The sequence below is a fragment of the Hyaena hyaena genome, unplaced genomic scaffold (genome assembly GCF_003009895.1).
Source record: "Hyaena hyaena isolate Hyena2069 unplaced genomic scaffold, ASM300989v1 scaffold_589, whole genome shotgun sequence".
In the NCBI taxonomy this organism is placed as follows: Eukaryota; Metazoa; Chordata; class Mammalia; order Carnivora; family Hyaenidae; genus Hyaena; species Hyaena hyaena.
In genome coordinates, this window is record NW_024081220.1 from 556,225 (window position 1) to 581,100 (window position 24,876).

Sequence of the window (24,876 nt, forward strand, 5' to 3'; positions counted from 1 at the left end):
CACAATCTCGTTGGCTCTGGAAGTTGATGTTTATTTAATTTTTTTATATTTTGTTAAAAGTTTATTGGGGCGCCTGGGTGGCTTAGTCGGTTGAGCGTCTGACTTTCGCTTAGGTCATGATCTTGCGGTTCGTGGGTTCCAGCCCTGCGTCGGGCTCTGTACTGACTGCCAGCTCAGAGCCTGGAGCCTGTTTCAGATTCTGTGTCTCCCTCTCTCTCTGACCCTCCCCTGCTCACGCTGTCTCTCTCTCTCTCCTAGAAATAAATAAAAATATTAAAAAAAAAAAGTTTATTTATTTCTTTTTGAGAGAGACCAAGACAGTGCAAGTTGGGGAGAGGCAGAGAGAGAGGGAGAGAGACAGAGACAGAGAGACAGACAGAGAGACAGAGAGAATCCCAAGTAGGCTCCGCACTGCCAGCATGGAGCTGGACCCAGGGCTGGAACCCAAGAACAGTGAGATGACAACCTGAGTTGAACCTGAGTCAGACACTCAACCGACTGAGCCTCAGGGGCCCCTGGAAGTTGACGTTTAAAAAGTAACGTCGCAGGGGTGCCTGAATGGCTTCGTCGGTTAAGTCCTGGACTCTTGGTTTTAGCTCAGGTCATGATCTCATGGTTGTGAGATGGAGCCCAGCGTCATAGGGCTCTGTGCTGGCAGTGCAGAGCCTACTTGGGATTCTTTCTCTCCCCCTCCCTCTCTGCCCGCGAGCACTCTCTCTCTCTCTCAAAATCAACTTAAAAAAAAAAACAAAAAACTAATGTCGCAAAGGCAGGTTGTTTGTTGCAACCTGAAATAACCTAGTCTACCTTGTTGAGAGAGTGAGGCAATGGGGAAAGAAGTCAGAAAAGGCTTCGATCAGAGAGCCTACCCTTACCAGGTGCTAAATAAATGTGTGAAACTAAAGTTCAACCCAACAGTATCTGCCACATTGTCTTTTGCAAATCCTCACATCCTGCATATGGCGGTACACGCTGCACACATTCTTGCCACGTATGCCTTTCCCTATTTGGAATGCTGCCTCCAATCCTCTTCCCACTTTGCTGGCTGTAAATTTTGGACACGATGCAACTTGGGAAAGAACTAACGGAGCACGCAAAAGTATACACGGCCCACCGCAGCCGCTTTGCAAACACCTTGCAGTCACCAGACACGCGCAGTTCACGCCCTCGCCCAGTGCGCCGCAGGGCCAGCGCATGCGCACGCCGGAGGTGGTTGTCCCGGGGACTCCAGCCCCTAAGGAGCGAGGGGAGGGGCCGGAAGCACCTCTATGCCTCCCGGTTGCTAAGAGACGGGGCTTCCACACGCCAAGCAGAGGTTCTCAGGCTTCTTTGCCTCCCTTTTTCTGCTTCAGCGTCACCGCGTCCGGTCACCATGTCGGACCCAGAAACTGACACCTTGCGAAGCACCTTTCCCTCTTACATGGCGGAGGGCGAGCGGTTGTATCTGTGCGGGGAGTTCTCGAAGGCCGCCCAGAGCTTCAGCAACGTGAGTCGCGCTCTGAACGTACCAATCACCCATCACCCCTTCTAATTCCTGATAACGCGGAGGGCTCCGTGGTGCCTGAAGGACCCTATTGTTTCTATTATTCCCTGTGCCTAATTGACGCTCTACTGTCACTACTGGCGGTGCTTGGCCATTTTCTACCAATTCTCACTTGCCTTCTGCTTGACGGTTAATAACCATTCTCTGCATTAACAGTGACTAATACTTTTTACTAAATGTTTTGTGACTCACTGGCCTCTTTCCACAGAGCAGCCTTAATTACTTTTGGAAGCTGCATGTATAAGTGGTGAAATCTCTGACACACAGTTGCTCACAGAAGATGGTCAGTGTGTAACTAACATTATACATAACCTTAGTATGAATTGATCCACCCCACCCTACGGTGCTAAGCACCCTAGGACCCTATGAGAGAGGTTCTGTTATTACTCTATTTTATGGACGAGGAACTGTTAGAGAAGTTGATTACATGCCCGAGATCACTGAACTGGCAAAAGAAAGATTCAAACTCAGATAGTCAGATGCCAGTACTAGATACTAACCACCTCACAAGTAAGCTGTTAGATGTTCTTAACACAATTTCTTTTACAACCAATCCTTATTCCGGAGGGAGTGGTAGGATAGTCCTCTAACCAGTCCCAAGACTCCCCCTAAAGTCAAGCTTCTCTTCTGCTACCCAAAGTCCTTTGTCCTTTTGGATCACCAGCCACTCTAAAACCAGAACTGGTTGGCCTGATGGGTCAACGGTTGAATTCAGGAGGTCTGCCCCCACCCAGTCTCCTCTTTCTGGATCACATTCCATCCTAGAGAAGCTCAGGCAGAGAGAAAAGAACACCCTGCGGGAAAATAGCTTTGGGTGAGAAGTAACCTTCTTTCATAAAAGCCAGTAGCTACTTCCTCTTCCTGCAAAAGTAGAAAGGCCTTAGAAAGCTGTGAGTACAGTCTGATGCCTCAGGAAGAACAGGACATCAAAGCACCAATGAGGATTTCAAACAGAAGAGAGGATACCACCCAAATCATAGTTTCGGTTTTGCTAGCATTTTCATCTTGATCTCCTGTAATAGTGATTCATTCTCAATAAGCTACTAAAGAAGAGAGAGCTAGGGGAATGGATGCCTCAAGTAGCAGATGTCCTAAAATTCATTTCATTAGCCTTCAGAACCCTTAGCCTCACAAATATATTTTTGAGTGTCGTGCAGCCTTTTGAGGTTTGTGGGTGAATTTGATATGCGTTAAACTCCTAAGCTTCTATCACCTGAGTGGACCGGAGGAATCCGAGACATTTGGGGAAATTCAGGATATCCACAGAGTGGTATCTCCGTACATCTCAGCCAGTCGCTTCCACAATAGCTCGTGATCTGACCATGTTCCAGAGGAGCTATGTGCAGACAATCGAGGTGGCAGAATGAAGACCAGTGTTGTGCTGCTTCTGGGTCTGATCAGATCCAGAGACTTGTGTGCTGGCCTGAGGGGTCCCCTGCGAGTCCTGGCAGGAGGGCTTGGGAGCCCCTTTCCAGTCCCACTTCTACCTCGTGCTGCCTGGTGCCTGCCGACCTGGATGGTTCATTTCTTAGGCTCTTCACCTTCAGAATGGAGATAAGAACTGCCTGGTGGCCCGGTCTAAGTGCTTCCTGAGGATGGGAGAGTTGGAGAAATCTCTGAAGGATGCTGAGGCTTCACTCCAGGGTGACCCAACTTTCTGCAAGGTGACTGCTATGTATGGGTGGGAGGACCCAGGCTAACCAGACTGCCTAGGGTTTGATGCCATTTTCTTGCCTTGGGTCACTTACCTCCCCCTGTATCCCTGTATCCTGTATTACCCTGACCCCTCGATCGTCAACCCAGGACCCTCTGTTCCACCACGCCTAAGTCCCATAAGGCCTTGTCTGTCCACCTCGATTTGACTTCTCTCATTTCAGGGGATTTTACAAAAGGCTGAGACCCTGTACACCATGGGAGACTTTGAGTTTGCCCTGGTGTTCTATCATCGAGGCTACAAGCTGCGGCCTGACCGAGAATTCAAAGTTGGAATTCAGAAAGCCCAGGAAGCCATCAACAACTCAGTGGGAAGTGAGTGACCGTTGGACCCAGGCCGTTGTCCAGGGAGCCTGTTAGAATCCTTAGGCTTGGAGATACAGTGAGAGAGCAGCCACCACCAGGCCTGCAGGGAGTCCTACGCTTAGATTTCTTTGCTGCTGATTTTGTTGAAGATTAGGAACTGTCTACCCAGAGGACGAGCTCCTGAGCCACTGTGCTCAGCTCTGAAACTTCTGGTTCTGCTCTAAGCCAGATGAGAAGGCTACTCATATTAGGCCTGTCTTTGGCCTGGTTTCATAGGGTAGAATGGGGTTCTGAGCGGAGCCTTCCCTAGGCCCTGGCTTCCTCTCTTACCACATCCACAGACTGACCTTACCTGTCAGGTTAGTAGCAGGGGGAGGCGGGAGGAGAGCTTAATGTCAGGGGGAGGAGGGGAGAGAGCAAGAGTTTACCCTCTGTGGGTGGCGGAGTGTGGAAATGCCTGGAGTTGGAGAGCTCCCGCTGTGCACAGGGTCTGCCTTTGTTTGGGAATCTGGCTGCCTTGGCCATGGGCTAGTGGGGGCTGCCTAGCTCTTAGGAGGCTTTATTTCTTCTAAACACCCCGTACCATTAACCTGCTGGTCTGGCTCAGAGCCAGCTTTGCCACAACCTCCACCACCCCCTGCCAAAGGCAGCCATTTCTACATAAAAATAGGAGATAGGACATGCCCAAGGGCCTAGCAGACCTGAGCCGGACTTCTTTCTTCCCAGGTCCTTCTTCCATTAAGCTGGAGAACAAAGGGAACCTTTCCTTCTTGAGCAAGCAGGCTGAGGTGAGAGCCTTGGTTCTGATTACACATCCCTCCCAGAAAAGCCCACATGGGCCTGAGCAGCACAGGTCTCAGTGGCCCTCTTAGCTGGGGGCAGTCAGCTCCTGCCCATCACGGGCGGCCATGGGGTTCTGCCCCAGCCCCAGAGGGGTCTTGTTCCCAGACCAGACACCCTCCATGGTTTCCGGCCCACAGAGAGGGCCCTGGAAGAGATGTCTAGGATCATAGACTCTGGGACCATGGCTGGGGACCTTGTGATCCTTGTTGAGGCTCTGTTGGGTGTCGCTCCATCTTCCCAGAATATGAAAGCCCAGCAGAAGCCTCATCCCGTGAGACACCTCGTACACCACCCCAAGGCAGAGTCCAAGCGGAAGGGCTCGTTAAAGAGTGAGAAGATTGTCCGCCAGCTCCTGGGCGAGCTCCACGTGGACAAGGAGTATCTGGAGAAGCTCCTTTTGGATGAAGGTTTCAGACACTTTGTTTGCAACAGGGAACTTGGCGCAGAAGAAATCTGGGACGGGTGCTTAATGCGTGAGCTGGAGACAGCCTGTCGCGAAGCATTAGCCGCTGTGCTCCTAAGGACAGGTTTTCCCTGCGTTCTCATTTGCAGATGAGGAAACCCAGGTGCCGAAAGGTTGAGTAACTCACCTAAGATGGCACATAGGTAAACAGCGGTTTTGAATCTTAGGACGTCCAGTTGCAGAACCAGTACTTTTGGCCCTAGGTGCCCTGGGAGGGAACACCAGAAATGTGCGTTCCTTTACCACCATGGTTCTTACAGGGGTACCCCCTGAGCCTTCACTTTGTACAAAAGGCAAAAGAATCTAGCTGGGACGTGTTAGGAGGGGAATCCTATGATACTAGTACTCGAATGTTCCGAAACCTCGTCTGGTGTAATCCCCCTGCTTTTATAGATAAGGAAAGAGAGATCCTGAATGGGAACTAACTTGTCCAAGGTGACAAGCAAGTTCATGGCAAAGTTGACACCAGAGGCCAGCCTCCTAACCTCGGGTCCAGCACTCTTTCCACCATACTGGGCTACCAATGGCAGAAAATAGAGCAGAGCCTCGAAATGAAATGGGAAGGTGGGAGTCTTGCCATTAGCGGATAAGCCTAAGCAGGGCCCATCCTTGAATCAAATACCTTTTCTCCAGAACTGACTTCCTAGGGTCATCTGCAGGACGCCCCGCAGGTCTATGTCTCCGAAACAGCTTCACTGCTGGCACGTCTCTAAGAGGCCTAAAAGCTTCCTTCCCTCCAGAAGAGCTTCCGTGGAGGAAGGGGTAGCCTGAAATTTACCCGCAAGAAGCTCTATAGTTTCGCTACCAGCTCTAACCTTCTATCAGGCAGGTGGGCGGAGCCTGGGCATGCCCCGCCCCCAGCTCCCAGCTCGCACTGATCCACTGGCTCCTGGGGAATCACTTGGCATTGGCAAGCTGGACCAGGTTGTGCCTTCATACTTAGTTTTCCCAGAGGACATAACCTGAAATAAGGGAACCCTGAGGGTTGGGGTCCTTTCGGAAAGCTATCCACCAGCTGACTCTTCTGCCAGCTCCTTCTGTCTTGCCTCAAGGGGCCTGTGCACTGAGTTCAGCACCCTGCGAGCACCTGGAAAGGGGGCTCTGGCCTCACCTGTATCCACATAGGGCCACTCTGCCACCTGCATGCCCTCGCTTTCTTCAACTCAAAACAGAAAGCCCCACAGGGGCCCCAGCAGCAAGGATCCCCAGCCAAGAAGAGGTGGCTTCCTTAGACGCCTGTTCCAGTCGGTTTCTCCTCACACCCTTCTCCCCAGACCTGATCAAAGGCACCATCAAGCACGGCCTGACCGTGGAGGACCTCATCATGACAGGCATCAACTACCTGGACAGCCGCAGTAACTTCTGGAGACAGCAGAAGCCCATCTACGCCAGGGAGCGCGACCGGAAGCTGATGCAAGAGAAATGGCTGCGAGACCGCAGACGCCGTCCCTCACAGACAGCCCATTACATCCTCAAGAGCCTCGAGGACATCGACATGTGTGAGTAGCTTTCTCGGAAGGGCGAGGCCTCTGCCAGGTGGTGGAAGAGCAGCATGGTGGCCCGAGACTGTGGTTTGCTGGCCTGTGGATGGTATCTGCGGGGAGGCGGGTCCTCCCCTCAGCCAGAGAAGGCTGCTCCCACCTCCCTGTCCCCTGTTCCCCTTCCTAGTGCTGAGCAGCGGCAGTGCTGAAGGGAGCCTTCAGAAGGCTGAGAAGGTGCTGAAGAAAGTGCTGGAATGGAACAAAGAGGACGTACCCAACAAGGATGAGCTGCTTGGAAACTTGTACAGCTGCATAGGGAACGCCCAGATTGAGCTAGGGCAGATGGTCACAGCCCTACAGAACCACAGGAAGGACCTGGAGATCGCCAAGGAATAGTGAGTGCCCAGGGATGGCTGAGCAGCTGTGGACGAGGGGGGCAGGGGTCATGCCTGGCCTCTTGCCAGGTCTGCTGACGGGTCAGCTCCCAGGACTGAGGCTAAGAGGCAGACCTAGACTGTCAGCTTTTTTGCCACAAAGAGGAAGGAAGTAGCCCAAAATGCCAGAAAGCTCAGAGATTTGGCTCTGAGGGGACATTTCTTTATTTCTTTAAGTTTTTCTTCATTTATTTATTTTGAGAGAGAGAGAGAGCGCACTCGAGTGAGCTTGTGAACATGTGTGAGGGAGGGGCAGAGAGAGAGAAAGAAAGAGAGAAAGGGAGGGAGAGAGAGAGAGAGAGAGAGAGAGAGAGAGAGTCCCAAGCAGGCTCCATGCTGTCCATGCAGAGCCAGACTCGGGGTTCTATCTCACAAACTGCAAGATCATGACCTGAGCCGAAATCAAGAGTGGTTGCTTAGCCGGCTGAGCCCCCCCAGGTGCCCCAAAGGTATTTCTGTTCTTAAATCATCTCCACATGTGTACATCAACCCCAGACTTGCCAGATGCTGCTAACATCAGGAACACGGCAGTGCCCCAATGCAAGGGTCATCTCCCTGCAGACGTAAAACAAAAAGTGACATAGCTAATAAATGGTAATCATGGGATGTGTCGTGAAGGACAAGTACAGGGCCCGGTGCTATGAGGAGTATGTTCCGAGAGCATTGGACTGGGCATTGGGGATCACACTTGGTCTGTGGGAGGCCCCTGAATGAGGCAGATGGAAGCTTGATGCTGGAGAGCACAGAGTATTGCCAGAGGAGTGACCAAGAGGAAGCCAGGCCAAGTGGCAGGGGTCAGATGGAGCAGGGCCTTGGAAACTATGGTTTCCATATGCTGACCAAGAGCCTGGGCTCTGGAGTCAGCCTGACCTGGGCTTTGGAATTGGACCTTGCCGCCAACACCGCAGCAGTGGGGCCTTGAGCAAGGCGCTCCCCCTCTCCCAGCCAGGTGTCCTCTGTCAGTGGGTGTAACAATACCCCCTTCCTGATGGGGGGAAGGAAGAAGCCACGCAGAAGTCCATGTAAAGATCTCAGGATAGTGCCGGGTATCCAAGATAGTACGAATACCAACTATCAGCTCTTCCCAAGACTTGAGGGCCCCTCTCAAAGATACCATCACTCTCCAGGCATCCTGGATGTAGCCTGTGGAGTCCTCCATGACTTACCCCTACTCGGTTTCCATTTGCCCACAGTCTGAGTCTCTCCCCCACCTCCCTCCATCCCATTCCCAGTCACAGGTTCGGGGCTCGGCTCTCCCTGCCTCCAGCTGCTCCCACGCATCACCTCCAGAGACCTGCCTTTCATTCCCCAACCTTTCTTCCCCTGTTGACACACTAGCCTTGGCCCCTTGTTGCCTGCGGGTTCAAACCACCTGCCTTTGCTTGGCACTCAAGGCTCCTTGTGAACCCACTTCTGCACAGCGCTCCCTGTCACTCCTCCATTTGGGTCAAACCCTCTTTCTTTCTTTCTTTCTTTCTTTCTTTCTTTCTTTCTTTCTTTCTTTTTCTTTTTTTCATCTTTAATATTTATTTATTTTTGAGAGACAGAGACAGAGAGAGAGAAAGACACAGTGTAGGTGGGAGAAGGGCAGAGAGAGAGGGAGGCACAGAATCTGAAGCAGGCTCCAGGCTCTGAGCTGTCAGCATAGAGCCTGATGTGGGGCCCACAAACCGCGAGACCTTGACCTGAGCCAAAGTCGGGTGCTCAACTGACTGAGCCACCCAGGCATCCCTTGGTCAGAACATATTTCCTGAAGGCTCCTGCCTCCCACCCTCTCCTCACTCACCTGAGCCCCATGTGCTATTTGTTCCCCATTCATTTCTCACTGGCCTTTGCTGTGCTGGGGAGTATCCCACACTGGCCATTCTGGGAGTAGAAAGCAACCCAGCAGCTTTGGAGACAGAACTGATTTTGATTCAGAAGCTGTGTGGATTTGATTAAGTTGCTCATCTCCTCAGTTTGCCCATCTCTGATGAAGGCATAATAATACCAACTCAGAGATTACGAGGATTAAATCAGATATGTATTTACAGTGCCATGGATCCAGCCATCTCCCTGGCCCCAGAGACTTACTTATTATCTTTGATGATCATCACACCTCCCTCCCGAGCCCCGGGCCTGCATAGCCAACCGAATCGAACGCACTGTCACTTGGATGTCCCACGGAAATCCCAAATTTAACAAGCCCAAAGTGGAACCGCTGTTTTTCCTCCCAAACCTCTTGCTCCAGGGGCCTCTGTCTGCGAGGATGACACTGTTGGCCACTTGGTCCCCAAGAAGGAGCCCAGGCAGCTTCCCAGAGTCCTCCCTCCCCTCCACGCTCACGCCCAGCCAGCCTACGCATTGCCTGGGCCTCCTCCTGCCTGTCTCCTAGGTGCTTCCGTCTCCCTCCCACAGCTCAGCCCGGACCCTCCTCACTTCTAGACTGATTCTTCCAACCTGGGTTTCCAGGAGCCCGGCTGGTCCTTCTGTGCAAAACAAGCCCAGTGGTGGGTCGGGATGAAGTTCCCGCTCGCAGTTCTGCCCGGCCTGGTCTGCCCTTCCTGACCGGGCTTGTGCTGGCCCCGCCTGACCCAGTTCTCTCCAGGCCCCTGGGCAGCTCGTGCCTCAGCCAGCATCTTGTGGCTCTGTTCCTCCCTTCTCTCTCGCCAGCACTTTCTTTATCAACTCCCTCCTTCCCATCCTGCAAATTTTATTTACTAAAAGAAATTTTTTTTAGTTTATTTGTTTTGAGAGAGAGAGCACCAGTTGGGGAGGGAGAGAGAGCATCAAAAGCAGACTTCATGCACTGTCCCTGTCACCGTGGAGCCCAATGTGGGGCTTGATCTCACAAACCTTGAGATCATGACCTGAGCTGAAATCTGGGAGTCTGCTGCTTAACTGACTGAGAAACTCAAGCACCCACCCCGCATCCTTCTAATTTTAAATGTGTGTCTCCCATCAGCAAAGTTCCATGTGTCCCTGGGTGATATAGAAACCGCCTTTTAATGTTCCCTCTCCACACTCCGCATGGATCTTGTCTCCTCAGTTAGACTCTGGACTTTGGAAGGGACTATCTTATACCCCTTTCTCATCCCAGGCCCTGCCATGTAGTGGGCATGTGACAAATGCACGCCAAGTGGCTAAACAAACAGAGGTGTTCTTTTGGTAATGTTAGGCCCTTTTGAACACCCATGAAGGGGCCTCCAGTTCCGTTTGAGAGTTCAGGTCCTCCCTCATTCTAATCAGCCACACCCTACATGTGCCTCCCACATCCAGAACCTGCCAGCCCTCATTTCTCCCTTCAGACACTCTAGATTGCATGCTTTCCCATTGCTATTGTTATTTCTTGTTGCACAGTATGATGAATAAATTAACATTCATTCTTTCATTCATTCATCACACCGCAGCAGAGCACCCTCTTTAGAAGGGGGAGGGAGGGCGCCATCTGGGGGGGTTGCCGTCAGAGCAGCGGGTGCACACATGGTCGAAGGTTCGAGGAGAGGCAGGTGGGGGCTGAGGGGGCCTCAATGAGGACAGGTCAGCCGAGGGGAGAGGGAGGAGGGCACCCCAGCCGGAGAGAAGCAGGTGGGGTGGAAGCTGGGGGGCAAGGGGGTGCGGAAGCCGCCCAGGGGCGGGGCAGGACCTATGGGGAGTGGCAGTCTAGACCCCAGGCTGAGGAGGACTGAGGGCCAAGGACCCATGTGTTTTTACACAAGTACTAAAGTGAGTCTGGTACTTGGTCCCGAGCTCTGTGGCACAGAACTTGGGAGTCCCCTCCTCCTCCCCCAGCTAGCTCCCAGCACCACACTCCCCTCACTTCCCTGGGGCCATGTTGACCTGCGGCCTTCTGGCCCCTTTTCAATGTGTTTACCTGTGTATTTCTACACATAAGCACATACCTAGGATTCTCAAAACAAAAGCAACTCATTTTTATGGTGTTTAAAAAGCATGTGTCTTGGAAAGGGTCTCATCCTTTAAATGGTTTCAGAGAAAGGAATTTCAACACACACAGTAATTTCTTTAGCTATGTCCCTGTGGGCAAACACACAGGATGTTCCATTTTTGTCCTCATGCACAGCAGTACAGGGTGACTCAGCTCATTTGTGTGCATGTTTCTACAGGGAGAGGAATAGCCTGATGAGTTGTGCGTGTTTGAAAGGCAGGCTCTGTCACAGTGGGGAGAATGAGTCTGAGGAGCAAAGTTTCATGGGGGACATGGGAGCTCGCTGAAAGGCAGGGCCTTGAGGAGTGAGGAGGAGGGAAAGAGTGGGAGGAGATGCTGGGGATGGGGGAGCACTGGAGGAAGGTTTTCTTATGTTCTTTGTTGGGGAGGAATTTTTTAACGAATTAGAGTATTCATATGGTGGTAATGTTAAAGAACCAATGTAAGGGCAACAATTGTGTTTTTCTTTACAGAACTATCTTAATCTCTTTTCTGTTGTTACAGGAATACTGTAAACAATTTAAACAATATGGATAAATGAATAGTTTTCCTCATACTCTCATTTCCCCTGGGTAATCATTGTTAACAGCTAGACTTCCATCCTCTCAACTGCTTTTTAAAATGCCCATTAAAATTTTTTTCAATGTTTATTTATTTTTGAGAGAGAGAGAGAGAAAGAGAGAGAGAGAGAGACGCAGAGTGAACAAGAGAGAGGCAGAGAGAGAGGGAGGCACAGAATCCAAATAGGCTCCAGGCTCCAAGCTGTCAGCACAGAGCCGGATGTGGGGCTTAAACCCAGGAGCCATGAGATCATGACCTGATCTGAAGTCGGCCAATTAACCAACTGAGCCACCCAGGTGGCCCTAAAAATGAGGTGGCTCAGTCCATGGAGCATGCAATTTGTGACTTTGGGGTTGAGTTCAAGCCCCACATTGGGTGTAGAGATTGCTTGAAAATAAAATCTTTAGGGGAGCCTGGGCGATAGTTAAGTATCCGACTCTGGATTTCAGCTCAGGTCATGATCTCACAGTTCATGAGTCTGAGCCCCACATAGGGCTCTGTGCGACAGTGTGGAGCCTGCTTGGGATTCTCTCTCTCCCTCTCTCTCTCTGTCCCTCCCACGCACGCTCACGCTCTCTTTCTCTCTCAAAGTAAATAAATAAACCTTATTAAAAAGAAGAGAAAATCTTTAAAAAGATGCCCATTTTATTTCCATTCACTTCTTTTTTGGTGAGTTAAAACAACACGTGCTCATTCTCCTAGAGATCAGAAGGCTAGGAGTCTGAAGCCATTGTCACGGGGCCAGAACCAATGTGTTGGCAGGGCTGTGTTCCCTCCCCAGGCTCTGGGGAGGATCTGTTTCTAGCCTTTTCCACCTTCTACACTTGTACCCCGTGCTTTGCGCACCTCATCCACGGTACCTTCCTCCATCGTCAGGCCAGCGGCACGATATTGAGCCTTAGGCCTGCATGTTTATTTTTGGCACAAACAGAGCAACAGACCTACTATATACTCCTATAATCTGACTTTTTATTTTATAAGTTTATTTATTTATTTTGAGACCAAGAAAGAGAGCAAGCAGGGTAGGGGCAGAGAGAGAGTGGGAGGAAAAGAGAATCCCAAGCAGGCTCCATGCCACTAGCATGGAGCCTGACTTGGGGCTCGAACTCACAAACAGTGAGATCATGACCTGAGCCGAAGTCAAGAGTCAGATGCTTAACCAACTGAGTCACCCGGGTGCCCCCATAATCTGACTTTTTAACTTAATATCTGAGGGGCGTTTATTTTTTTTATACACAAAAGTTGCTAGCACGAGGGCACTGGTTCAGCTTGTTTACAATGCTTACCATTATAAAGAGTGCTTTAACGAATGCTCTGGTCATGTTATCTTCTGGAGGTAAGTTCCTGGAAGGGAAATTGCTGCATCAAAGGACATGTGGTAAGCTCTTGAGTGATTCTTCTCTGGAAAGATTCCAGGGTGTTCTTTCATGGCCACAGGGCACGAAAGGGCCTGTGTGCCACAGCTTGGCCTCCTGGATATCATCCCTCCAAATGGACCCCACATCCCTGAGGCCAGAGGCCTTGTCTTTGCTTGTTTTCAATGGCCAACTTCTAGTGAACACCTTATCCTCCTTTTCACCCACAGTGACCTCCCTGATGCTAAGTCAAGAGCCCTTGACAACATTGGCAGGGTTTTTGCCAGAGTTGGGAAATTCCAGCAAGCCATTGACACGTGAGTGAGCAAGGGCTGCCTCTCCCCCATCCTTGGGTCAAGATTTCCCACCTTTACACCAGACTCCCAGCCTGGGGCCAGCATGCCAGGCAAAGAGGCATCAGAAGACGCCAGTTTGGCTCCAGGCTCTGCTAGGTGACCAGGGGCAAGCCCTTTGTAAGCTCTGAGGCTCATTTGCTAAATTAATTGACTGGAATCGGCATCTTCTTGAAGTTTCCCAATGACAAGAGTCACCTGGAGCACAGGTATATGAATTACTGGGGGTCTCTGCACTGGAAATTCTGATTCTACAGGTCTGGGTTGGAGCCCAGGAAGCTGGGTTTAACAAGCACTCCAGATGGTCCTCACCTTGGCCAAGTTCAGGAACTACCTGACCTTGGGAACCTCTTCTGAGACTCTTCCGTGACTCTGTGCAGTCAACGTGGAGTCCCTGGGAAGAGAGGCTGAATTCTCCAGGTGACCTAACCGCTGAACTTTTGATGCGCAAGCCCGGGCTGGCGATCAACTCTAGTGGGGCAACTTGGCCCCAGGGAGGCTCAGGAGAGAGCCTGGCCTGCCTGGCGCCCAGCCTGCATGGGGAGGCTCCACGGGCCTGCTTGCTTAGCCCTGAGAGCAGCTGTCTTTCTGGCACCCAGTGCTGTATCGAAATAGACTCGTTCACTGGGACCCTGTCCTCCACTTGGTTTCCTGAATGGCCCTTGGTGTCTATGTTCCGAAAGATGGAGGGGTTTGAGAGTTCACCCACCCATTTGCATCTTGTTATAAGAAAATGTCTTAGGGGCTCCTGGGTGGCTCAGTGGGTTAAGTGTCTGACTCTTGGTCTCAGCTCAGGTCATGATCTCATGGTTGTGAGTTCATGCCCTGCATTGGACTCTGCCCTGGGTGTGAAGCCTACTTTAAAATAAAAGAAAGAAAGAGAATGTTTTGTAGTAAATCTGTGCTTATTGTTAAAATCATTAATTTGGAAAATGTGGAAAAGTAACGGAAAAACTACTCAGTGTCACCTCCCAAAGACAATGACTAAATCTGATCTTGCTCTTATTTTATTGAGGTCTTATATTTTTTATTCTAATCCTTTCTCTGTATTGATTTTGTTTTCTGTATATTTAATGAGATTCTTCAATGTTATTTTTATGTTATTTTCAAAGATTTTTTAAAAATATTTTTTATGTTTTATGTTTGAGAAAGAGAGATAGAGACAGAGAGAGAGAAAGACAGCAGGGGAGGTGCAGAAAGACAAAGAATCTGAAACAGGCTCCAGGCTCCAAGGTGTCAGCACAGGGCTGGACGTGGGGCTTGAACTCACAAACTGTGAGATCATGACCTGAGCTGAAGTCAGACACCCAACCAACTGAGCCACCCAGACACCCCTTAAAAAGTAGTTATTCAGGGCATTTGGGTGGCTCAGTCAGTTGAATGCCCGACTTCGGCTCAAGTCATGATCTCACGGTTCATGGGTTTGAGCCCTGCATCAGGCTCTGTGCTGACACCTAGCTCAGAGCCTGGAGCCTGCTTCAGATTCTGTGTCTCCCTCTCTCTCTCTGACCCTCCCCTGCTCATGCTGTCTCTCTTTCAGAAATAAATACAACATTAAAAAAAATTTTTTTTAAGTGGCTACTCTATTTGAGAGAGAGAGAGAGAGACAGAGCACGAGGTAGGGAAGAGCAGAGAGAGAGGGAGACATAGAATCTGAATCAGGCTCTAAGCTCTGAGCTGTCAGCACAGAGCCCGATGTAGGCCCTTGAAATCATGACCTGAGCCAAAGCGGGACACTTAACCGACTGAGCCACCTGGACACCCCTATGTTATTTGAAATGCAAGTTTATAAACATTATTTCCGATTGTATCAGATTCTATTACTTGTACCAAAATAGCTTTGTTAGTTTGAAAATATCTTAGGGCTTATTGGCTCTACCCCCATGTCTGAAAGAGCTGGTAGCTGGAGCACAAGTTCTGTTCTGTTGCTGGGAAGGAGCCCTGGGCTCCTGTGGCTGAGTACAGGGTTTGGGTGGGAAGAGTGACCCTGGTTCTTCATGTTCTAGGTGGGAGGAGAAGATCCCTCTGGCAAAAACCGCGCTGGAGAAGACCTGGCTGTTCCACGAGATCGGCCGCTGCTACTTAGAGCTGGACCAGGCCTGGCAGGCCCAGCAGTACGGCGAGAAGTCCCAGCAGTGCGCTGAGGAAGAAGGGGACATCGAGTGGCAGCTGAACGCCAGTGTTCTGGTGGCACAGGCACAAGGTATGGGCCCAGAGACGACTGCCCTACCTTTCCCAGCCCTCAGGGCCCGCTGCCATACCCTCAGTGTGTCCCTGGCTAGATTCATTTTTTTTATGTTTATTTATTTTTGAGAGAGAGAAAGAGCGTGTGTGGGAGGGGCAGAGATGGAGACAGAATCTGAAGCAGGCTCCAGGCTCCAAGCTGTCAGCACAGAGCCCGATGCGGGACTCGAACCCACAAACTGTGAGAGCACGACCTGAGCCGATGTCAGATGCACAACTGACTGAGCCCCCCCAGGCGCCCCTAGCCTGGCCAGATGAATTCTGACTCTGAGGGTGGGTGATAAACCCCTCCGTTTTGACCAGCGTGTGCTCAGTGCCTTCGTTAAGCTAAGCTCAGACAGAGTTTGGGGCACCCCGGAAGCAGGCCCTGCTGTTGAAGAGCTCTGCTGCAGACTGGCATAGCACTCTACCATTGTCAGAGGGGCACCGCTTCCCCCAGCCCTGGTGCTCTGGGCACACGCATTCTCACACTCACTCACCATGTGAGCCAATGAGGAAGGCATTATTTTCCTCATTTTTGCAGATGGGGGGTGGGGAGGTTGGTGGGGGGTGGGGTGGGGGAAGAGGCGCTGCCTGGTTCAGCAGCTTGCCCCAGGTCACACGAGGAGCCTTTACAGAGTGATGGAAGTATTCTGAAACTGAGTTGTGGGGAGCATTGCACCCTTCCATTGAGTTGTAACTCCATGAAGTTACTAAAAATCGCTGGACTGTATGCTTACAAATGTGCACTTTATAATAATGAAAGTTACATCTCAATGAAATTGTCAAAAATAGACTAGCAAGGGAGCAGGGGTGAGGAGGAGTAGATGAAACAAGATTGGTGACTTTGATCATTGTCAAAGCTGGGTGAGCAGTGAGGGCTCATTGTACTACTCCATCTACTTCGTGTGTATTTGAAATACACACATAACACAAAGCTGAAAAGGAAATAGATGCAGGTCACAGGTTAGGAAGCAATGAAGCTGGGACCAGAGCCCAGTGCCCTGCCCTGGCGGAGCAGCTGACCCCCAGCAAGGGAGGAAATGCAGCAGGTGCTATAATCCAGGGCATCATCCTTCATTCGCTCATACTGCAAATAGTTCCTTGGCACCTTCTAGGCACCAAGTTGGGCCTACAGTGGGGCTGGCCATTGATAACCATGTCCTACCTTCATATCCAAGGAAAGTCACTTTTAAGCAGGAACATTAAGGATGAGAAGGTACCAGCTGTTCCAAGAGCTGAGGACAGAGCTTTCCAGCCAAAGGAACAGCATTTAGAAGGTGGAGAGGAGTTTGGCTGATTTAAGAAGCTGAGGGAGACCAGTGTCAGCTGGAGCCCCTGGGAGGCCAGGGAGGTCTGGAGTGGGGGAGGTTGATGAGGGGCAGATCCACAGAGCCTCATGGGCCTCATTTACAAATCAGAGATTCTTGGGGCGCCTGGGTGGCTCAGTCTGTTAAATGTCTGACTTTAGCTCAGGTCATGATCTCACGGTTTGTGAGTTCGAGCCTGCCATCCGGCTCTGTGCTGACAGCTCAGAGCCTGGAGCCTGCTTCAGATTCTGTCTCCTTCTCTCTCTGTCCCCTCCCTGCTCGCATTCTGTCTCTGTCTCTCTCTCAAGAATAAATAAACATAAAAAAAAAAAATCAGAGATTCTTCCCTAAAGACATAGATAGAAACTTCCACTGGAAGGTGTAAACTGGGGTAAAGTGTGATTAGTGGAGTTTTTCCTAGAACCCCTTCCTAGTCTTAGGAGGTCATGGTATAAGCTCAAGGGGAAATGCGATGTAGCCCTCAGAACTGACATTTTCCTGGGTCGACCCTTGAGGACTTTCCTGGCCGCTGGGCCGCTCTCAGCTTCCCTGGGAGGGGAAAACTCAGATGCAGCAGCCTGGGTGCTGCTGAGTTCTAGAGGCCACGCAGCTCTGCAGCCAGAGCGGGGGCTCTGGGCGTTCCAGGCTCAGAACCTCGGGCACTCGGTCAGTCCGTCAAGGATCGGGTTCCAGCTCCAGCACTAAGGGGCTCGGACAGCGCCACTTCCTCTCTGGGTTCCGGTCCACAGGTGCGGGGGCTGGACTCCAGCTGCTGGGCCGCGAGTCGCATCCAGCCTTTTGATATTTCCGTGGCCTTTGCGGGTTTTTGTACAATTTGAATGAACATTTTTAAAATATGGATTACCACTTCTGGAAAAATCTGAAGTTGAGGGAAGACAGAGTTGTCCCACTTCCCAGGAGACACATGATGTGTGCACAGGCCCTACCCCAGATCTTCTTTCCTTGATGACTTCTCTGAATGGCCTGCTATCCAAGACTCAGGCTCCTAGGTTCTGGTCCTTAGTGGCGAGATGGCCCAGGAATGTGATGGAAAGGCTGGTGCTAGGCAGTGATGCTGCCCAAGGCCTGGGGCTCCTCAGTGACCCTGGGAGCAGCCAGGCAGTGTCACCACACACTGCCACAATCTACCTGTGCTGTGCCCCCTCCCTGCTTTCCAGTCAAGCTGAGAGACTTCGAGTCGGCTGTGAGCAACTTTGAGAAGGCCCTAGAGAGAGCGAAGCTGGTCCATAACAACGAGGCACAGCAGGCCATCATCAGCGTGAGCTGCCCACCCGCCATGGGCCCTGGCTGCGGGGAGGGGGTGGGTGGGTCTCAGCCCCTTCACCCTTCAGGCCAGTCCACAGGTGTTTATTGCCCACCAACGTCAGGCCACGTTCTAGGAGGGCTAGTGGCTTTCAAATGCTTGCTACTGCCATCAGTTTATTCAGCGACCTGACATACTTATTTCTATTTGTTTAAAGTTTATTTATTTATTTTTAAATTTTTTTTTAAATTTTTATTTATTTCTAGGAGAGAGAGAGAGACAGCGTGAGCAGGGGAGGGTCAGAGAGAGGGAGACACAGACTCTGAAACAGGCTCCAGGCTCTGAGCTGGCAGTCAGCACAGAGCCCGACGTGGGGCTTGAACCCACGAACCGCGAGTTCATGACCTAAGTGAAAGTCGGACGCTTAACCGACTAAGCCACCCAGGTGCCCCAAAAGTTTATTTATTTTTAAGAGAGAGTGTGAGTGGGGCAGGGGCAGAGAGAGAGGGAGACAGAGGATCTGAAGCAGGCTCTGCGCTGACAGCTGAGAGCCCGATGCTGGGGTCAAACTCACGAACCGTGAGATCATGACCCGAAACAAGGGTAGATGCTTAACCGACTGAGCCACCCAGGTGACCCTATTTCTATTTGAAATAAACAGGAGGGGTCACCTGGGTGGCTCAGTCGGTTAAGCGTCTGACTTCAGCTTGGGTCATGATCTCACGGCTCATGAATTTGAGTCCTGCGTTGGGCTCTGTGCCTCCTCTGTCTCTCTCTCAAAAATAAACGTTAAAAAAATTTTTTTAACTGAAATAAGCAATGGAAACAAAAATTTTACAAAACATGTTTCCCATTACTATGTATGTTGATATCTCCTATTATATTCTCTTAGGGTTTTCATTTTCTTTAAGGCTGGTTGAAACCTTCTCCATTGATTTTAGGACTCACAGTGTATAAAATGCTGCCTCCTCCAGGAGACAACAAGAAATACAGTGTGACAGCCTCACACACCTAGACCTGCGCTGCTCACTGTCACTAAGGCGGCCACCCGCCACACACTGATTATTTAGATTAAAATGCATTGAGAGCAAATAAAATGTAAAATTCAGTTTCCCAGTCACATGAGCCACATTTCAAATGCTCAATAGCCACGTGTGGATTGGGGGTACCACATACTGCAGATCTAGAGGATTCTCACGGTGGTGGAAATTTCTGTTGGCTAGTGCTGGCCTAGACTGCAAGCTCCAGGAGGCAGAGACCAGAGGGGGAGCCAGGAAGCCTGCAGGTGCATCAGGCTTCTAGCCACTGTTCCCAGAGTCACTCCAGGGAAACACATAACCTCAATAGGGTCCGTGCAATGGCCTCAACGATGCATAGGCAGTTTGGCATGAGTCCCCTGGCCACGCCACCTCCCACTGTCCCCTAGGCTGCCGCATCTTGAAATTCCAGAGCTACTACCAGCAAGCACCTGGCTGGACCCCAGTAAGCATCTGCCGGCGTGAATTAAGCAGGGCCCCTGTCCTGGGGTGCCTAGATGGCTCAGTTGATTGAACGGCTGACTCTTGATCTCAGCTCAGGTCTTTTATTTATTTATTATTATTTTTTTAATGTTTATTTATTCTTGAGAGAGAGAGAGCACACGCGAGAGAGAGCTAGTGGGGTTGGGGCAGAGAGAGGCAGAGACACAGAATCTGAAGCAGGCTCCAGGCTCTGAACTGTCAGCACAGAGCCTGATGCGGGGCTCGAACTCACAAGTTGCAAGATCGTGACCTGAGACGAAGTTGGACACTCAACCAACTGAGCCACCCAGGCACTCCTATCTCAGCTCAGGTCTTGATCTCAGGGCTGTGAGTTCAAGCCCCAAGTCAGGCTCCATGCTGGGCGTGGAGCTTACTTAACACAACAACAAGCAGGGCCCTGGTCCTTGGGGAGCATGCCCCCATGGGTAGGAGAGGCCAGACATGATAACTAGGGGCACCATGAGGGGCATGGATGGCCTCAGGGACCAGACTGAAGGTTCAGCAAGCTTTCCGGAAAGGGAGCAGGGACCCTGGGAAGCGACAGCCAAGGATGCTGCAGTTGGAGGTGGGCCTCATTCTGGGCTTCGAAGGACCAGGACAGCAAGGTTTGGCTGGGCTGAGAAGGGGTGAGAGCTGCTGAGGCACAGGAGGCCATGGGCACTGCCGAGTCTGTGGGAGGGAGAAGAGACCCTGGATCTGGGTGCACAGGCTGGCTCACCGTGGCAGGAGTAGGGCCAGAGAACCCCAGGCGGTCAGTGGACCAGCTCGGACTTGAAGGGCTGGGAGTGGCAGAGGAGAGACATGCCTCACTCAGTTTTTTAAGACGTGAGCTCATGGTTTGTGAGGACCCTGGTGAGACTACCCCTTTCCTGTCATGGTAAAATTGCTCCCAAGAGATTCCACCATGAGGCCGTTTGTGCCCTCCCCTCACCTGTCCCAGGGCAGCTCTGGCCCGTCACACCAGCGTCGTTGGGGGGGCGGGGGTCAGCTCCCCAAATATGCCCCTTGCCCTCCAGAGGAAGAGCGTTCCTTCGCTAAAGCCCTGTGTGTCCTCCGGTCACATGCATGGTCTCTCCCACTTGATGCCCTTCTGCATGACTGCCCTGCAGAGAGACGGATTGACAGTTCAGTCCTGTAAACACTTGCTGTCTGAGAGTTGGCTCTGAGCTGCCCAGCCCAGAGGGGACAGCTGTGGTGCTGGCCGCCAGGAAGCTGTGTCAGTGGGAAGGTTAAACCAAAAATCCCTTGTTCCTGACCAGTGCGGCAGGGACCAGGGGGTCTGGAGTGAGAGAGCCCAGCTCAGGAGGCAGGGCTGGGCTTTCCCGTCCAGGAGGGTCTGAGGCTGCCTTGAAGATAGGGCAGCATTTTGAAAATGAGAGGCACAAGGAAGTGCCCGTTGGGCCAAACGGCCCCTCGGCCCTAGGTGACACCTCAGGAGACCAGGTACCTGCCTCCTTGCCCTCCGGGACTGGCAGCTCCAGGTGGGAATGTGTACTAATGGGCAGACCAACGTCCCCCAGGACCAGGCCCCGTGGTCCTTCCGCAATGGCTCCCGCGTGCCAGCACCGCAGCGCCACCTGCGTGTGTTTCCCAGGCCCCCTTTGTGGCTCGCTGCCTTACTGAGTGCTTAGGGGCTTTCTTGTCTACACTGGCTGAAGCCAAAAGAAGCTGTTGGTAAGGAGGTCAAAATGAGCAGAGACAGCTCCCAAGTACACAGCTCAGCCCAAGGGAGGTGAAGTCCAAGTTCCCAGCAGTGGCGTATCCCCTACCACTTGGTGTGGGTAATTCCGAGTCGGTAAGTATAAATTAGCCCCGGGGCAGGCATCTGCAGAGGAGCCAGGAGACCATGGAGGGTGGCCAGGCTGCTGCAGAGCCCCGCCTGCTGGGGCTGGGGCCTGGCTAGAGAAAGGGCAGGGGCAGGTGCCAGCAGGGGTTAAGCGAGTTCATGGCTCCGCTCCACCCACAGGCCTTGGATGATGCTAACAAGGGCATCATTGAAGAGCTGAAGAAAACGAACTACAGGGAGACACTGAAAGAAAAGAGGGAGAAAGGTGAGTGCCAGTAGCTTCAGGATTCTCTGCTGCCTTCTCTCCTGTCCGTCCTCAGCCGCCCTTCCCAGCAGCTTCTCCGGTGCTGGCTTGGCACTGCCCACCAGGTGTTCCCCCCCAGCCCCAGCCCTTCCTGGGGCAGGAGAGGAGGGCGGTCCAGCCTATCTCTGGTGGGGTCAGAGCCCACCTTGTGTTCCCTGAGAGCCCACTCCTGTGTTTCTCCAATTGATTCATCGGATATTTGTTAAGCACTTGTCAAGCGCTGGGAGGGAGGCAGAGGCTTGGCCCCTGCCCCAGAGGAGCCCACAGCCCGGGGGCAAAGCCAGGTGATTTTGAGTTGTCAGCAAATGGGCTCCTGAAGGCAAGCCCTGCTGACTGGGAGGAATCACTCTTCTGTGGGCACAAGCGGAGAGCTCCGGCTGTCTGGGGGAGATCGGGAAGGCTCTGAAGAGGAAGAACCATCTGTTTCAGGCTCCAAAAGATGCCCTCGGGCTTTCTAGGCAGGAGGTGCTGGTGGGAAATAGGGGGGACGAGGACACAGCAGCAGAACGACAGTAGCTTGCACTCTGAGGGCTCTTCCTGCACACCCAGCACAGGATCAGGAATGATCCGGTTCAGTCCTCACCACCAGAGCAGGTAGCAGCTGTTTCTGGGGGGCAATAGAGGCTGAGTCAGGTTGGGTGACCTGCCTGGGTCACACAGCAGTCTGACTCGGAGCCACGCTGTCCTCTGCTGCGTCACACTGCTCTCCTGGCCGGCATGCAAGGCCACGGGTCAGGTGAGGGCACGCAGCAGTCTGGCCTCCAGGGAGTAAGGAAGCCTCGCCCCTCCCCCCAGCCCCTTCCAGCTCTAGGAAGAAGTGAGGGAAGAGGAGGTGGCTGCAACCCCAGCCCCACGGCAGCGAGCGGGGGTGGGCCCCAGAGGGGATGGGGTGATGAAAGAATGTTCTCCATTCAGTGCTTCCTGTGTGCCAGGCCCTCCTCTAAGGGCTTTATATGAGCTAACTCGTCTGATCCCTTCCAGAACACTATGAAATGAGTATTACTGATTTTATGGATGAGGACACAGAGGCAGAAGGGTTCAAGTCCCATAGTGGCTTTCTGTCTCTGGCAGCCTGGCCTAGAACCCATACTTCTACCCCGTTTCCGCCTGCCCCTCTGTGGTGGTGTGTCATTCCAGCTGCATCGCCGCGAGAGGCAGCTAGGTTGGGGCTCCGTGTCCCCAGGAGGACAGAGCCCCCTTCCAGGCACCAAGGCTGGAGTCCTCTCTGATTCAGGCACAGCAGCAGCAGCAGCAGCGGGAAGCTGGGCGTGAGGTTTCTGGGCACCCAGGCAGCCAGATGACAGCCCTTTATTATGCAGTCTGCCATGTGGTGGCTGGACCTCCTCACGGAAGGAATTGGCCTCTGTTCCCACAGGCCCTTAGAGCTGCTCAGAAGCCGCAGGGGCAATGTATGTGAAGAGCTACACAGGGAAGGGGCGGATGCTCCTAGCAGCTTCCCATCCCTTTGGTGGGCCACCGGCCTGGGAAGGTATCCTGAAAACCCACTGGGGGAGGCACTTCCCTCTGGGAACAGCAGGTGGCAGCATTGCATATGTCTTCATGCCAAATGGTGGCCTTTTCCCTGCTGTGAACTTAGGGCCCCTGAGGGCATCTTAGACCAGGGGCTTCCAGAAAGAGAATATGGAAGAACTCAGGAGGGGATTGTGACTTTTCTCTGTAGCCCAGAAAAACGTGGGGCAAGGATCTCTTTGATTGTAAAAATAGCTCTCAGGCTGAACTTCCCGCTCACAGTCTGCTCCTATTTTGATAGGGAACCTCCCAATAAGTGATGACTGTGCTTCCCAGGGACAAAGAGAAATGCAGAATGAGGGTGCTGGAGAAGAGAACCCCTCTGTGATCCCCCAGTTCCTGTGTTATTTTTCATCAGGAAGGAGAATGTGCTCTGAGGGCAGACCGTCCTGGGTTCAAATTCTGATCCTGCCATTTATTTATCTGCAGTGTGACCACTGGCTGTGTTTTCTGTCATCAGTCTCAGGTCCTTTGACTGTGAACTTGAATCACTGACATTATGCAATTCCACGACAACCGAATGGTATCACCTCTGCAGCTCACACAATGCCTGGAGCAGGGCTGGCACTCAGGAAACAACCATCCACTTTCTCTGCTCTGGGAAAGGCGTGCTATCTCTCAGAAGCACAGGCTCCCATGCCTTGAGGTTCACCCAGACCCAGAGATGGACAAACTTTTACTTTTCTTCCCTCCTATCTCCTGTTTTTCAGAAGAGGCGGCTGAAATGGAAAAGAAGGCCATGATGGTGAAGGAGAAGGAAACAACGAGAAGAGGAAGAGATGAGCCCGAGAAGGTGATGAAGCACTGGGAACGAGAGCTGGTCAACGAGAAGGAGACGGACGATGAGCTGTCTCAGGAGGCTCTGGGGACCACAGTGATTGTACGAGAAGAAAACAGGCAGACAGAAGGAGGGAAAGCCCACTCCTTCCAGAGAATAGGGCTGGGGGCCACGGGCCGAGATTCGAGAGACTTTGCCAAGAGTGTGTCTGGAGAAGTAGGCGCAGAAAGAGCGGGAGAAGTGAGCAGAAGGAAATCAAGAGAAATTTACAGGAGGCCTTCAGACTTGGACCAGAAACTCTCAGGAGAATTAAGTGGAAAGGAGTTGGAAGGACTGGAGAGGAAAATTTCAGAAGGCAGCAGAAACGAGTCAGAAGAAGTAGAGCAAACAGAACTAAGAGAAACAGAAGTGACAACGGCAGAAAACGCTTAAGAAATGGAAAAAGATGGAGGAACAGATGAATGAAGTAGTCGTCAGCAGGCATGGGGCCCGGGGGTGGGGGGCGGCTTGTGGTTCCCGGGGCTGTGAGGATCTTAATCTGCACTTTCAAGCTGAGATTTGTCCTTGATGGGAGAACATCTGGACTGGGCCCCGCAAGTCCCTTCTGCCTCATTCTGTTACTGTTTTCCCGTTAAATAGATTTATTTCATTCTTACAAACCCCCGGTCTGTCATTTTGCCTCCCTCCTCACCCACAAGAGCCTTAGAGAACCTGGCTCAAGGTACCACATCCCAGGTGAAACTCTGACCTTAACCTTGGCCAGGTGACACAGACTCCAAGCAAGGCCTACAGAGCGTGATCGAGGTGGGACGTGTGGTCCTCTCCCCCAAGCCCTGCTGAAGGATCGCATGGAAGAAATGAGAGAGGTGCTAAGAAGAAAAGGTTTCAGGAGGGTGAAGAAACAGGTGGGCTCCAAGGAAACAGGCTAGCTTACAGAGGGGAGTAGAGGTGTGTCCACCCGGACACTGGCCATCTGTCCATCCTGCTGAGTGCATATTCAGGGCACTGTGGGAGGCTTTATGGAAGAAATAATGATGGGGCAGCCTCAGCCATCACAGTGAGGAAGACCTACTTGTAAACCCTGAAGCCTGGAAGGCAGGATGAAGTGAATGCTGGCACTGACGGGCACTGTGCTCTAGGAGCCTGGACGGAGAAGGTTCCTGCCCAAGCACAGGGAGCAGCCC

At 52.0% G+C, this 24,876-nt stretch overlaps 1 protein-coding gene across 1 annotated transcript; it reads left to right on the forward strand.

Moving 5' to 3' along the window:
• Positions 1-1,358: 1,358 nt before the first annotated feature.
• ODAD4 (outer dynein arm docking complex subunit 4) lies at positions 1,359-24,351 on the forward strand. The gene is made up of 12 exons (XM_039256773.1): positions 1,359-1,486; positions 3,076-3,207; positions 3,421-3,571; positions 4,289-4,350; positions 4,647-4,812; positions 6,143-6,367; positions 6,537-6,744; positions 12,855-12,941; positions 14,984-15,180; positions 17,689-17,789; positions 21,261-21,345; positions 23,625-24,351. Exons 1-12 carry the CDS (start codon positions 1,373-1,375, stop codon positions 24,122-24,124), a joined length of 2,028 nt encoding a protein of 675 aa, XP_039112704.1. The 5' UTR covers positions 1,359-1,372; the 3' UTR covers positions 24,125-24,351.
• Positions 24,352-24,876: the final 525 nt, after the last annotated feature.